This window comes from Anabrus simplex, chromosome 5 (genome assembly GCF_040414725.1).
Source record: "Anabrus simplex isolate iqAnaSimp1 chromosome 5, ASM4041472v1, whole genome shotgun sequence".
NCBI lineage: Eukaryota > Metazoa > Arthropoda > Insecta > Orthoptera > Tettigoniidae > Anabrus > Anabrus simplex.
Genome location: NC_090269.1, coordinates 369858103 through 369873783, shown reverse-complemented (window position 1 = coordinate 369873783; position 15681 = coordinate 369858103). Strand labels below are relative to the sequence as shown.

The window sequence follows — 15681 nt, the reverse complement described above, 5'->3', positions numbered from 1 at the left end:
CTCCGTCCAAGGTCACGGCTCAACACTTGGCTCTTGCATCACGACAATGCTCCAGCACATAGTGCTAATGTAACAATGGATTTTCTTGCCAGATCAGGGTTGACTGTGCTTGACCATCCTTCATACAGTCCTGATCTTGCCCCATGTGACTTCGCACTCTTCCCAGAAGTGAAGATGAAGCTGAAAGGGCGGCTTTTTGCATCCGACGAGGAGCTTCTGGCAGCATGCGATCAAGAGTGTGAAAATGTAACCGAAGAAAAGTGGCAGAGTTGGTTCAGTAACTGGGTTCGACGTATGGAGAAGTGTACTGAGTGTGGTGGAAATTATTTTGAAAAAGTCTAAAGCGTTCACTCACATTACAAAACTTTCCTAGTGCCCTTTGTATAACTAAACGTCTGTTGCCAAGAGTAATCCTTCGGGATGATCCAGTTCCTTTTGTATCATAAGTGAAGAATCTCGGAGTTATCATGGACTAAAGCATGAATTGCTCTGCACATGTTTTGCATATCTGTCAAAGAGTTTACTCGGCTTTACATTCTTTATGTAAGTATAAACATGTATTTCCAATAAAGCCTAAAAACAAATTAATAGGAGCTCTTGTAATGCCGCATTTTGACTATTGTGATATTGATGGGGTGAAAGTTCCTTTTGGGGATCATTGTAAGTACCCAGGTGTTAATATAAGGAAAGGTCTTCATTGGGGTAATCACATAAATATGATTGTAAATAAGGGGTACAGATCTCTGCACATGGTTATGAGGGTATTTTGGGGTTGTAGTAAAAATGTAAAGGAGAGGGCATGTAAGTCTCTTGTAAGACCCCAACTGGAGTATGGTTCCAGCGTATGGGACCCTCACCAGGATTACTTGAATCAAGAACTGGAAAAAATCCAAAGAAAAGCTGCTCGATTCGTTCTGGGTGATTTCCGACAAAAGAGTAGCGTTACAAAAAAGTTGCAACGTTTGGGCTGGGAAGACTTGGGAGAAAGGAGACGAGCTGCTCGACTAAGTGGTATGTTTCGAGCTGTCAGTGGAAACAAGGCGTGGAATGACATCAGTAGACGAATAAGTTTGAGTAGTGTCTTTAAGAGTAGGAAAGATCACAATATGAAGATAAAGCTGGAATTCAAGAGGACAAATTGGGGCAAATATAATTTCTTTGCAATCATTTACGAAAAGGCTAGGAAAACAACAGAGGGGGAATCTGCCACCTGAGCGACTGCTCTAAATGCAGATCAGGATTGATTGATTGATTGATTGATTGATTGATTGATTGATTGATTGATTGATTGATTGATTGATTGATTGATTGATTGATTGATTGATTGATTGATTGATTGATTGATTGATTGATTGATTGATTGATTTTCCTTAAGACTACAGTGCGCTCAAACTGCATGTGGTCGCGACACCATGTTCGCGATAAGCATCATGCTGTGTCTCTCATCCATCGACTTCTTACTACATCTTCCCCATCTCACCTTTCTTCACGTTTCCATTACTTCTCCAATGTTCTTGACAGACATATAAGGGCTCAAACTGCAACATATAACAACAGCATTCTCTGTGCTTGCCGCACGAGAATTAAATCGTTTACCGGATTATTATTATTATTATTATTATTATTATTATTATTATTATTATTATTATTATTAGTTCCTAATTTATTGAACAAGTTGCCCCCAGAATTGACACACTTGAGAACAAAATGCCTTTTAATAAACATCTGAAACTATGGATTATAGAATATAAAAACAGTTTGAATATTTTCTCATGAATGGACCACAGATATAGGGTCCATCTATTTTGAATGATACTTTCAGGGATTGATAATGTACAAACATTAATGTTGTAAAAAGCAAGGATTGCAACAATGTACAAAAATATGAAACAAATTCACCGGCAAATAAGCACATTAAGTGCTTTGCAGGCGTAAATAATTGCAAAGTTAATGTATAATGTCTTACTGCACATTTTCAAACGTATTTAGAAAAGTTATAAATAATAATACCATATTATTATTATTATTATTATTATTATTATTATTATTATTATTATTATTATTACCCAAGTTACTTACGGTCTGCGCTATAACTGCATTAAGCCCACTTTTACAGGCGGATACCTTCTTGACTGCAACACTATAAGGAGGCATGTTGTGAATAACTGCAAAGATACCTCTACAATTTTGTGAGATAGAAAGCAGACAATGGTATGATGGTAATTGGAATGAAAAGTCTCCCAGTTTTAATTATCGTGTTAGTGGAATGAATGTAGTTCTCACTGTAAGAGTTCTTCATTGGGGTAATCACATTAACGAGATTGTAGATAAAGATTTTAGATCTCTTCATATGTATTTAAGGGCTGTAGTAAAGACGTAAAGACGTGGGCATATAAATCTCTGGTTAAGACTCCAACTAGTGTACCAGAATTACTTGATACGAAGGCTGGAAAAGATCCAAAGGAAAGCAGCTCGATTTGTTCTGGGTGTTTTTCGAGAAAAGGTTACGGTGGTGTTATGAAAATATTGCAAACTTTGGGGTAGGAAGACTTAGGAGTAAGCAGACGAGCAATTATATTACGCGGTATGTTCCGAGCTGCCAGTACGTGGAATAATATTAGTAGATGAACAAGCTTGAGTGAAGAAAAATCTTGCTAAACAATTGATAGGAAATCTGCCACCTGGGCGACACTTCAAGATGCAGATTAATGATGATTTGATTTATTTTATTGTGTTTCTGTAGTGGTCTGTTTTTTTCTTAATCCGTTTACAGTCCAGGGTTGTTGATTTTTTTCCTCGGAGTCAGCGGGGGATCCCACCTCTACCGCCTCAAGAGCTGTGTCCTGGAGCGTGAGACTTTGGGTCGGAAGATACAACTGGGAAGGAGGACCAGAACCCACCCAGGCGACCTCACCTGCTATGCTGAATAAGGGCCTTGCGGGGGGTGGGGGATTGCAAGGGATAGACAAGGAAGAGGGAAGGAAGCGGCCGTGGCCTTAAGTTAGGTACCATCCCGGCATTTGCCTGGAGGAGAAACGGGATACCACAGAAAACCACTTCGCGGATGGCTAAGTTGGGAATCGAACCCCTCTACTCAGTTGACCTCCCAAGGCTGAGTGGACCCAGCTCCAGTTCCTCGTACCACGTTTTAAATTTCGTGGCAGAGCCGGAAATCGAACGCGTGCCACCAGCGGTGGCAGCAAATCACATTAACCACAACATCACGGAGGCAGACTTCTGTTGTGGTTTGTAGTGTAATGTGTTGGGAAGATGTGTTTAAAGATAAACACAAATACTCACTCCCCTAGCTGGAGGAAGTAACCATTTTTATGAAGTTAGTATCCCCGACCTGGCCGGGAATCAAACCCCCTGAACCGAAGACCAGTACCCTGACCACTCAATCAAGGAAGGGTATAAAACGTAACTTCCTTCGGATTGTGTCATTATTTCTGGAGTCACTGGAACCAGACAGGCTCATTTTGATTATGGTCGGGGGTTTGAGGCCGAATGCTCTTCTCGACGCCACGTGAATTATGAGATGAAAATATTACCTCATGATTAACCGGAATTCGAACCTCAGCGTTCTTGGCGAGAAGCCACCAGTTAAGGGTAGTCATGACTTAAATGTTGCGATTTTCGACCAACAAATCGAATTTTCTGTTTTAGCCTCAACAATCTCCACCCCCCCTCCCCCGTGCAATGCACCCGGGAGATAGTGGGTTTGAATCCCAATGTCGGCAGCCCTGAAGATGGTTTTCCGTGGTTTCCCATTTTCACACCAGGCAAATGCTGGGACTGTACCTTATTTAAGGCCACGGCCGCTTCCTTCCAATTCCTAGGCCTTTCCTATCCCTACGTAACAAGCAATGAAAATCATTGTGAATCCGTATTGAAAGTAATCTTATGATAAAAGTAAGAAATGTATTTCTCTTCCACCTATTCAATACAACTCAATATGTTAAAGTTAGAGTTAAATACTCATTAAAATAAGAATTGGGACATGTTTCGCCCTTTCCTATGGGGCATCATCAGGCGTATCGTCACCTCAAACCATATCACGTACTTCGTTAAAATCGATCTACTGCAAAATTGAATATACGAGGGTTGGGGCAAACGTTATAGCAACCAGCTTTTTTCTTGAAGATACCAGTCCGGTTGGAAAATGTGACGTATACAGTCGAAAGCACAAGGTGTTAACTACATGTGTGGACAATGAATAACACTGACCGAGCTCGATAGCTGCAGTCGCTTAAGTGCGGCCAGTATCCAGTAATCGGGAGATAGTGGGTTCGGGCCCCACTGTCGGCAGCCCTGAAGATGGTTTTCCGTGGTTTCCCATTTTCACACCAGGCAAATGCCGGGGCTGTATCTTAATTAAGGCCACGGCCGCTTCCTTCCAATTCCTAGGCCTTTCCTATCCCATCGTCGCCATAAGACATATCTGTCTGGTGCGACGTAAAGCAAATAGCAAAAAAAAAAAATTGAATAACACTGAAACATCGTAGCACACTAATTTATTACGGTAGTATACAGGGCAATATAGTCTTCCCAGTGCAAAAGAATGACAACACAGTACTCATAAAGTTGACATGAGAAACCTGGGCCTAAAGACTCTCAAAGTAGTTCCCTGCTACTGACACCACACGCTGCCAACGATGTGAGAGGCGCTGAATACCATCTGCCTCAGCATTTGCCGCACCATGTGTGAATCGGGTCACCTGTTGGCGCACAGCATTAGCAATGTCCTCTCGTGTTGCAAACCGCCTATTACGTAGTGATTCCTTAATCTTTCGAATGAGATCAAAACCACGGGGCGAAATGTCGGGAGAGTACGGTGGGTGCTACAATTCTTCCCATCACCAATGTCGCAGTAGCTGCCCTACACACTCTGCTTTATGTGGTTTTACATTGTCGTGCAGGATTATTGCACTGTCCACAAGATCCGGACATTATTTCTGAACGCCACGTCGTACCTATCGCACCAGGAAGTCCCTGTAGTAGGCCTACTGTGCGGTCACTGTTCTGCCATGTGGAACAAAGTGGCAAGCAATGACTCCCCTGACGTCATACACGATGATCACCATCAGTTTGACTGGGGAAAGATTCTGACGGACCTTCTGCCTCCTTGGTGATCCAGCATGTCGCCACTCCGCTAACTGACGTTTCAGTTCTGGTTCGTATGCCCTGGTCCAAAATTCATCGATGGCGATTATTCGTGACAAGAATTGATCGCCGTCCCGTTGCCAGCGTGCAAGGTGGTCGCAGCACATTGCATAGCGCACCCACCTTTGGACTTCCGTCAGTGCATGCGGTACCCACCGCGATGCGATTTTGCGCAGTTGCAGCTCATTACGCAATATCCTGTGGACGGTGCGTTTCTCGATGCCACTTGCCCTCACTAACTCCAATAGCTTTCATCGTCTGTCTTCATCCAGGAGCTGCTCGATGACGGCACGTGCCACGTCGGTCCGCACACTGACAGGTCGTCCTGGCCGTTGCTCATCACTGGTTGACACACGTCCTTGCTGAAACTTTCCTACCCACCGTGCTATTGTACGGTAAGGTGGGGCATTATTCCCAAGGGCTTCCACTAATTCACTGTGACATTCCATCGCATTTCTCCCTCGGAGAACGGCTATTTTGATGTAAGCGCGCTGCTCAACACGGGTTACTTCCATCTCGCACGACACTCACCAACTGACTGATTTCACAGCCCTCGCTGCGCTACTACCAGCGATCACAGAGCCATCTGTTGTTCTGCATACACACTATGCCTGCACAAGTTCCACACGACACATATACGTTTGTGATCCGTTCACATATCTACAAGAAAAAAATAGTTACCTTGACTTTTTCCCCAATCCTCGTATTAAAGAACTTCACTTAAAAAGCCGTCATTATATGAGTAACTTGATTTAGATACAAGTGAAAATTAACAATAGTCAATGAGCCATGGTCAGTGTTGAATATGAATGAAAGTTTAAAAATATTGTACAAAATTATGAAAGTGAGAATAGAACAATGCAAATGATTATATACACAATGAAAAGGAAATGCATTCCAACACTGTGCCATTTTTCGTAGTATTGGACCTTGGCATATGTACTTGATATAGTCTTATTCGAAAGTAGCGAATAAGTTATAATTTTTTAGTTTGTAACTAGCCCAGACAGACGTTATATTTATGTCGTATTTCTACTATGTTGAACAATTTATTACAGAACAACTTCATGCAAAGCAAAGCAAAGCAAAGTCATCTCCGTACAGGCTATGAAGGCCCTTGGAGGAGTGGAAGGTAAAGGCTTCCACTATCCTTAACCTCCGCACTTGATGGGGTAAAGTGGTTAGCTCTACGACCGGCCACCTTTGCCCCCAGGAATTATCCTGGTACTCATTTTTGGTGTAGGATGAGTGACCCTCAGGGCCATGTGCTCCTCCGGAAGTGGAACAACTTAATGAGGCTGTTGAAATGTCATTAGACCATCTTATTCTGTACAAATATTTATATAAAAACTAATAAGGAAATGCATTCCAACACTATGCTATTTTTCGTAAAACCTCTCACACAACAAGAGTCCAACAATATTAAAGAGCTTGTATACATTGGACACAGTTTGACAGCCCCTTTCAGCTAGTAAACCAACATCTGAACACTCTAACAACAGAAGCACACCATCAACATAGAATATTGTTCAACAGAAGAAGATAATTAACGACACTGCAGCAGTCCTCATCAAGTTTTTAATTAACTATCCAACATAGGTTCTCGAATAGAATTACGACATGAAAGCAACCTCTTTCTGTGCGAGGCACACTATCAACACAGAATATTGCTCAACGGAAGGAGATGGTCTAATAACATTTCAACAGCCTCATTAAGTTGGTCTCTAATAAATTGTTTAACATGGGTGCTCTAGTAGAACTACAATATAAATACAACGTCTTTCTGGGCTAGTTACAAACTAAAAAATTAGAAATTCGCTATCTTTCCAATAGGACTATATCAAATACACACGCCAAGGTCCATTATTACGAAAAATAGCATATTGTTGGAATTCATTTCCTTATTAGTTTTTGTACAATAATTTGTACAGAAGAAGATGGACTAATGACATTTGAACAGCCTTATTAAGTTGTTCTCTAATAAATTGTTCAACATAGGTACTCAAGTAGAACTACGACATAAATATAACGTCTGTCTGGGCTAGTTACAAACTAAAATATTAGAACCTATTCGCTACTTTTGAATAAGACTATATCAAGTACACGTGCCAAGGTTCAATATTACGAAAACCGAGCTCGATAGCTGCAGTCGCTTAAGTGCGGCCAGTACCCAGTATTCGGGAGATAGTGAGCTCGAACCTCACTGTCGGCAGCCCTGAAGAGGATTTTCCGTGGTTTCCCATTTTCACACCAGGAAAATGCTGCGGCTGTACCTTAATGAAGGCCACTGCCGCTTCCTTCCCACTCCTAACCCTTTCCTGTCCCATCGTCGCCATAAGACCTATCTGTGTCGGTGCGACGTAAAGCAACTAACAAAAAAAATACGAAAATGGCACAGTGTTGGAATGCATTTCCTTTTCATTTTGTATATAATCATTTGCATTGTTCTAAACTCACTAACATCATTTTATACAATATTTGTAAACTTTCATTCATATTCAACACTGACCATGGCTCAAGGCCATCATTGTTAATTTTTCAATTGTATCTAAAGTTACTCATATAATGACGGCTTTTAAGTGACGTTTTTTAATTTATTCAATTTTGTAGTAGATTTAAGATCAATTTTATCTAGGTACCTGATATGGTTTGAGGTAATGATACCGGCTGATGATGCCCCATAGAAAAGGGCGAAACATGTCCCAATTCTTATTTTAATGAAATTTAACACTAACTTTAACATATTGAGTTGTATTGAATAGGTGGAAGAGAAATAAATGTCATAGTTTTATCATATCCCATCATTGCCGTAAGACCTAACTGTGTCGGTGCGACGTAAAGCCACTAGCAACCCCCCCCCCTTCTTCTTCTTCTTCTTCTTTCAAATCCCGTTAACAGCTTTTCCCTAATGTCATTTTTATAGCTCTAAATGCCGGATTTAAAGGGTAGCGGCTCAACGTATATCGAGCAGGCCAACGTCCCTTTCTCTCGGCTGTCAGACAAAATTTGCTGCAAAGTTCTTTCGGACTACCATTTCAATAATACCGCTAGAATGTGTTTATCTTGTAGTAGGCATAGGCTGTGCGTAAGAGGAGAATGACATCTCAGGGAGTAATTTACGGTCCAGAGCAATGTTAAAGCAAGGAAGTTTCATAAAACTTTAAATTGCTTTTATCTACCTTAAAACTCTTTCAGCTCTGTGCCATGCATAAATGCTCCTTGCGACGGAGATCTTATCGGATTCCCCTGAAATTTTCAGAGAATGTTTAAATATGTAAAGTAATTAAAAATAGTTCTGCATTTTATCTTCTTCTTCTTAATCAGTTTACCCTCCAGGGTTGGTTTTTCCCTCGGACTCAGCGAGGGATCGCACCTCTGCCGCCTCAAGGGCAGTGTCCTGGAGCGTGAGACTTTGGATCGGGGATACAACTGGGGAGGATGACCAGTACCTTGCCCAGGCGGCGTCACTTCCTATGCTGAACAGGGGCCTTGGTGGGGGATGGGAAGATTGGAAAGGATAGACAAGAAAGAGGGAAGGAAGCGACCGTGACCTTAAGTTAGGTACCATCCCGGCATTTGCCTGGAGGAGAAGTAGGTAACCATGGAAAACCACTTCGAGGACGGCTGAGGTGGGAATCGAACCCACCTCAACTCAGTTGACCTCCCGAGGCTCAGTGTACCCCGTTCCAGCCCTCGTACCACTTTTCAAATTTCGTGGCAGAGCCGGGAATCGAACCCGGGCATCCGGGGGTGGCAGCTAATCAAACTAACCACTACACCACAGAGGTGGACTGCTTTCATATTTTTTATTCTGAAAATAGAGCGAAACTAGATTTTTGCCTATTGAATGAATAATAAAAAATCGAAAAAGTCTTCAACAGTGTATACCTGCAGTATCCGGAGTTATTCAAGTATATGAGTGTTTTGACACATCTAGCTGCCTGTGTGGATCAGTGGTGGAGTGTCGGCCTCCGGATCCCAAGATGGCGGATTCAAACCCGGCAGAGATAGTCGGATTTTTGAAGGGCGGAAAAAAGTCCATTCGACACTCCATGTCGTACGATGTCGGCATGTAAAAGTACTCTGGTGACACATTTGGTGTTTACCCGACAAAATTAATTAAATCTCAGCTATAGACGCCCAAGAGAGTTTCGGTTTACTCGGTCTGCCGTCTAGTGGGCCTAGAGTAAAACAAAACGTCGAAATTGACGAGCATACAGCCAGATGGCGTGAAATTGAAATGTCTGCACGCGGTGGCTGAGGCCACATTATTATTATTATTATTATTATTATTATTATTATTATTATTATTATTATTATTATTATTATTATTATTATTATTATTATTATTATTATTATTATTGTACCGGTTGGTACACCTATACGCCACACATTTGAATTTTCCGCCTTAAAGTACTCCTCTACAGCTGAAACTCTGAACTTTAAAACTGAATTAATTCAACCGTTTATTAGAAGATGTCACTGTGTTAATTTCGAATTGTTTTTGTTTACTAATTATCAAGAATTGTGGACATTCTCTCACAGATGTCTCTAACCAAAAACTATAATCATGCACTCTGGTGCGAAGTGAAGGAACTTTTCTTGAAGATATTTTGTATTCATAAGTTTGTTCTTTACTAAATGTTGTTCTTTCATTTGTGGGTTGGCAATATTAATCTTTCTTTCCGCCAGTTTTGAATTTAGCCAATCGTAAATTTCTGTAATTAATTTTTGACCAATCGGGTCTTTCTTCTCCAATTTTGATGTGTAACCTTTAGCCAGCCAATAAAATGTAGTGGGTGTGGCTGTTTTATTCATGAAAGATCTCGAATCTTCCACGAGGATATAAAAACTGCTGATTTTCTTGTCTCTCGGCCACTTCAACAACATCTAGCTTAGTGTATGGAAGTATAGCAGGGGGCGGGTAGCGCCTCTTCCTTCGGGGAGCAGCTCACCACCAAAGGTAATGGCCTTTTAACATCTTTACTTCTTGCTAGCTCAGCAGTTTAACCCTCGGGGAAGGTCCGAAACCTTTTCAACATAACCTACCTGTCTAAAAATGTAACTTTGTGCCGGCTTACGCAAAATTTTCTTAAACTGTAAATCGGGGATAGAGAGTGCTCTGCCCTCTCGAGCTCCCCTTCATTTTGATTTGAGGTGACTACGTTTTCTTAACCGATTTTCTTCTCTTCTTAATGTGTTAAAAAGAATTATAAGAGTCACCTCCCTAGTCTGGGAATAGCCCCTGTTAAATCGGCCTAGTGCCCCTTAGGTTTTAGAAGGTTTCATGTAGGAGTGCAAGCAACGCCTCCATTCATCTTAGTATTTTGGGCCATTTAATTAATCTGTTCTTTTCTACTAAGGCCCAGTAGGTTGGGTACGAGATACCCCCATGTCATTTGATGTAAGTGGTGCCTTGATGGCAATTTGTGTAATAGTCTGGTATTGCCTTTAATAGGCTTGAAAATTTGAGAGCGGCTCAGCTCTTTCTTGTGTTTGAAAAGTGCCTCTGGGAGGCTTGAGGTTAAAAGTTGGGAGAAAGTGCTCCTTGAATGAAGGGGTTTTCTGCCCTTTGAATAAATGAGTGTACCTTGGTAATGTTGGGCTGGTAGCTCAAGGATTGTGTAACTGAGGCTCGAAGCCAGAACTTGTAAAGACCCCGAAACTTGTGCTTTCGTTTGTAAAGTTATCATTGTACCTGTGTTTTTATTGTTATTTCACCCAGTGAAAATTTGTTAAATCTCGTTGTCTCTTGAAAATATAACCTTTATTGAAATTTTAATTCATCTTTCGGACTTGTAGTTAGACTCATTCCAGCCCGCACCTTCTTTCACCTCTGCACGGATAACTCCGTAACAATTATTATTATTATTATTATTATTATTATTATTATTATTATTATTATTATTATTATTATTATTATTATTATTATTATTATTATTATTATTATTATTATTATTATTTGACAAGTCTGCCAAATTATAGTCAATAAAAATGAAAGCTGTGTCGCAAAAAGCATTTTTCATTGTAACATATAAAAATCATTTACCAATAACTTTGCAACTAATCAACTCCAAATTTTCTGTTGGGTTACACCTCATTATTATTAATTTTAAATTTGGTTTTGATAAGTAGGGTTCATAATTTCAGTCATGACTCCCCTTAAACTACTGAGTTAACCACGTCACACACACACCCTCCCCTCTACCTTTTCCCTTTATTATGCCATTGCATCCAAAAGATCTGTCAGAGGTATCACGGCGTTAAACCACTAACAACTCCATCAGTGTTCAGTGGCGCCTCCCATAAGTGATCTTAGGGGGCAAAGTGCCATTTTGCCCCCCTTCCCAAACTTGGAGTTCGGTAGTCTTCGAAGGCTGCTAAGGAGTTAAATCTGGAGAAGGTGGTAGATGGTTTTATATCAAGAAATAAGATCAGCAAGCGGGTATTCCTTCAGAGAACATTTCCCAATGTAGACTTTTCAGGCGGTACATATGGTGCTAGAGCTTTCACATTTCGTTTCATGAAATGCTTAATATACAGTAATAGGACATTTACTAAGAAAATGTATTTATTAAGCAAGTTCTAATTCTTTTACTTGTGATTAATTTTGATACACCAGGCGAGTTGGCCGTGCGCGTAGAGGCGCGCGGCTGTGTGCTTGCATCCAGGAGATCGTGGGTTCGAGCCCCACGGTCGGCAGCCCTGAAAATGGTTTTCCGTGGTTTCCCATTTTCACACCAGGCAAATGCTGAGGCTGTACCTTAATTAAGGCCACGGCCGCTTCCTTCCAATTCCTAGGCCTTTTCTATCCCATCGTCGCCAGAAGACCTATCTCTGTCGGTGCGACGTAAAGCAACTAGCAAAAAAAAAAAAAAATTCATACATTCGTACATAAAACATTCGTACAAAATATTCATTTATGAATGAAGTTCTATTTTTCTGTTTACTTGTGAATATTATTGAAAACTCTGCACATAAGACTCGTTCAAAAATGTACTTGAGAAACAATCTCTATTATTGCTCTGGTTTTCTTTTTCTGTTTCTAAATATTGTTATTGAATAAGAATGCTGTCCCTCATTTCACATGTCTGTGTTCATGTTAATCTAACACTAGTGGCTATTCTGAGGTTGCGATTACCTCAACGACAAACTTCTGGGTACTCAGTTTAATCTAATTACTGAGAATGCTCGTCAATACACTTTCTAGTTCCATTCTGATTATGGTTACATTCACCTGTCGCGCCATTATATGTCCCAGGAGGAACAACATGTATTCGTCGTAAAATGGCATGAGGCAGCTCACGCAATCTAGGTGTGGTGACTTCTGTACTTCAGACTAACATCACAGAGACACTGTTGTTGTCTGTTGAAAGGCTACATTCACGAAGTCTGGATACTATGGCACATCCTTCCACCAGATTTACCAGGTTTGTGGCAATGATCAGTGCATTGTTAGATGTCGTTCGTGCATGTGTGGGGGTAGTGAGTAGAGCCATGCTCCACTTAGAAATGGCGAGACAAAGTGATGTAAGTGCCAAAGGAATATTTTGAGGTGAAATGAAAAGAACTGTCCGCCAGAACTGCTCACAACACCGAGCGAGTTGGCCATGCGGTTAGGAGCACGCAGCTGTAAGCTTGTATTCGGGAGATAGTGGGTTTGAACCCCACTGTCGACAGCCTTGAAGATGATTTTCATTGGTTTCACATTTTTACACCAGTATAATGCTGGGGCTGTACCTCAATTAAGGCCACGGCCGTTTCCTCCCTAGCCCGTTCCTCTCCCATCGTCGTCAGAAGACCTATAATAATAATAATGTTATCGTTTTACATCCCACTAACTACTTCTTGACTGTTTGAGGGAGACGCCGAAGTACCGGATTTTTTCCCCACAGGAGGTCTTTTACGTGCTAGTAAATCTACCAACATGAGGCTGACGTATTTGAGCACCTTCATATACCACCGGACTGAGCCAGAAAAGAACTCAGCCCGGCCCATAAGACCTATCTGTCTTTAAGAAAACTGTTCACTCTCGGTACCATCGGTTTCTTTCTTTCTTTCTTTCTTTCTTTCTTTCTTTATCTTTTTTAATCCATTTACCGTCCCGAGATGGTTGTTCCCTCGGAATCAGCAAGGGTTCCCCCCTCTACCGCCTCAAGGGCAGCTTCCTATCAAACTTTGGGTCGGGGATACAACTGGGAAGGAGGAACAACATCTCGCCCAGGCGGCCTCACCTGTCATGTTGAACAGGAGCCTTGTATGGGGGATGGGAAGAGTGGAAGGAATAGGCAAAGAAGAGGGAAGGAAGCGGCCGCGGCCATTAAGTTATATACCATCCCGGCGTTTGCCTGGAGAAGAAGCGGGAAATCACGGAAAACCACTTCGAGGATGGCTGACGTGGGAATCGAGCCCCCTTTACTCACCTGCCTTCCCGAGGCTGAGTTGACCCCGTTTCAGTCCTCGTGCCACTTTTCAAATTTCGTGGTAGAGTCGGGAATCGAACCCGGTTTCCGGGGGTGGCAGCTAACCACCAAATCACACTAACCACTACACCACAGAGGCGAAAACCATCGGCATCAAGAAAAAAAAAGAGAATGTGAAGAAAAAATCAACTTTGTGAAGCTTTTATAAACATTCTAGCTGTAATACCCGGCTCTGCTCGGGTACGGTACTTTTTTTAATATTTGCTTTCAGGATTTGCATTACCTGTTTAGAGTGATTATTTTGTTGATTTATTTATTATGACGTTGGTTAATTATTTACGAACTCTTTTGTAGATTTAGACTTATTGTTAAGTGTTTAATTTTAGTTTGAGATTACTTAGTTTTGCGTTAAACTTTGTCTTTGTGGCAGCCCAGATTATCTGAGAAGTACCGTAATTGATCCCTTCAAGAAAATAATAAAAGCAGGGTATAACTGTACTAGCTGTTACCCACGGCTTTGCACGCGAGGAATTCGTAAGTTGATAAAAATTAATTGTTCCTCGGTACTGCACTAAGACATTATCTGAAAATTCCTAAAGTATAAAAACTCGCCGAAAAATTGCATTTCATTTACGCCAGAACCTCTTCGTAAACCACATTTGTGGCATTGTCTTTTGGGGCTAAGATGACCAAGCTACTGGCAGAGCTAAATCTGGAACATGCGACGTGGAACTCTACATGTGAGAAACAGTCAAAAAAAAAAAAAAAAAAAAAAAAAAAAAAAGAGGGTTTCTTTATTTCTGTAACATGTTAAGTTTATGAGATATACTGAAGATATACTAATTTTAAAAACTGCCCAACTCCTTGGCTGAGAATTCATCGTTGAGGCCTTCGGTTCACAGAGTTCCGGTTTCGATTCCGGGCTGGGTCGGATATTTTAATCGCGTGTAATTAATTCTTCTGGCTCGAGGACAGGTTGTTTGTGTTTGTCCCAACACTCTCCTCTTCATATTCACTGAACACACCACATTACCAACCACAATAGGAATAGTAATTACATCCCTACACATAGGGTTGGCGTCAGGAAGAGCATCCAGTCGTAAAACAGCGTCAAATCCACATATGCGACACAGTTCGCACCCGCGACCCCACAGGTGTGGGAAAGCCGGTAGAAGAGAAGAAGATTTTATAATATCACCCGCTTTTTAAAAAGTTTCATCCTTTTAAATGGATTTTCCAGAAAACGTGCGTTCATTTATTTTTAAAAGAGATTCCAAGTACGGCCTACCAATTTTAACGTCTGTAAGATCTTCCTTCGTTTCTGAGATAATATGTATCCTCATATAAAGAATTCAAGTCCTTCCTCACTTCTTTTCAACCTTCACCCCTTAAATGGATTTTCTGAAAACTTTTTTTTTTTTTTTTTTTTTTTTTAAGGAGATTCCAAACACCAAATTTTATGTCTGTAACATGTTAGGTTTTTGTGATATATCCATACTAATATTATAAAGAAGAAAAATGTGTATATTCGTTTGTAACGATAGACTCAAAAACTACTGAACCGATTTTAATAATTACTTCACCTATAGAAAGCTACATTGCCAGTGAGTAACATGGGCTGTATTTTATTTTCAAAACAATTCGCGGTGGGGCGCACGGGGGGGGGGGGGGAGATATAAAAATAATAGGCTAATATAGGCAAAATATCGAATTTGTCGTACAAGGACGAGACAAAGCTCAGTTTAATCCCCTTGACGCAACGAACAAAACTCGGTAAGCCCTACGGGCCCTAAAAACCAACCGTTACGGAGATATTGGCACCACACTACCCCTGCTCCAGGAATCGGATAAAATAATGAACTGCCGAAACCATGGCAACGTCAGCTCTAGGATTCTACAGCAGCGAAATTATCTACAATATATCACAAAACCCTAAAATGCTACAGACATTGTATTTGAAATCCCCTTTAAAAATAAAAGAACACAAATGTTCGTTTTCAGAAAATCCATTTAATGGGGGGGAGGGGGTGAAAAGAAGTGAGGAAGGAGTTGATTTATTTATATGAGGATACATATATTTCAGAAAATGAAGATG

The 15681-nt window shown here is 41.0% G+C and overlaps 1 protein-coding gene across 1 annotated transcript in view; it reads left to right on the top strand.

Moving 5' to 3' along the window:
• LOC137501006 (uncharacterized) overlaps nucleotides 1–15681 on the top strand; it is a 146953-nt gene that overhangs the window by 39553 nt on the left and 91719 nt on the right. Inside the window, exon 4 of the mRNA XM_068227839.1 lies at nucleotides 6222–6295. Coding sequence (XP_068083940.1) covers nucleotides 6222–6295 — 74 coding nt within the window. The remainder of the gene's footprint in view (nucleotides 1–6221; nucleotides 6296–15681) is intronic.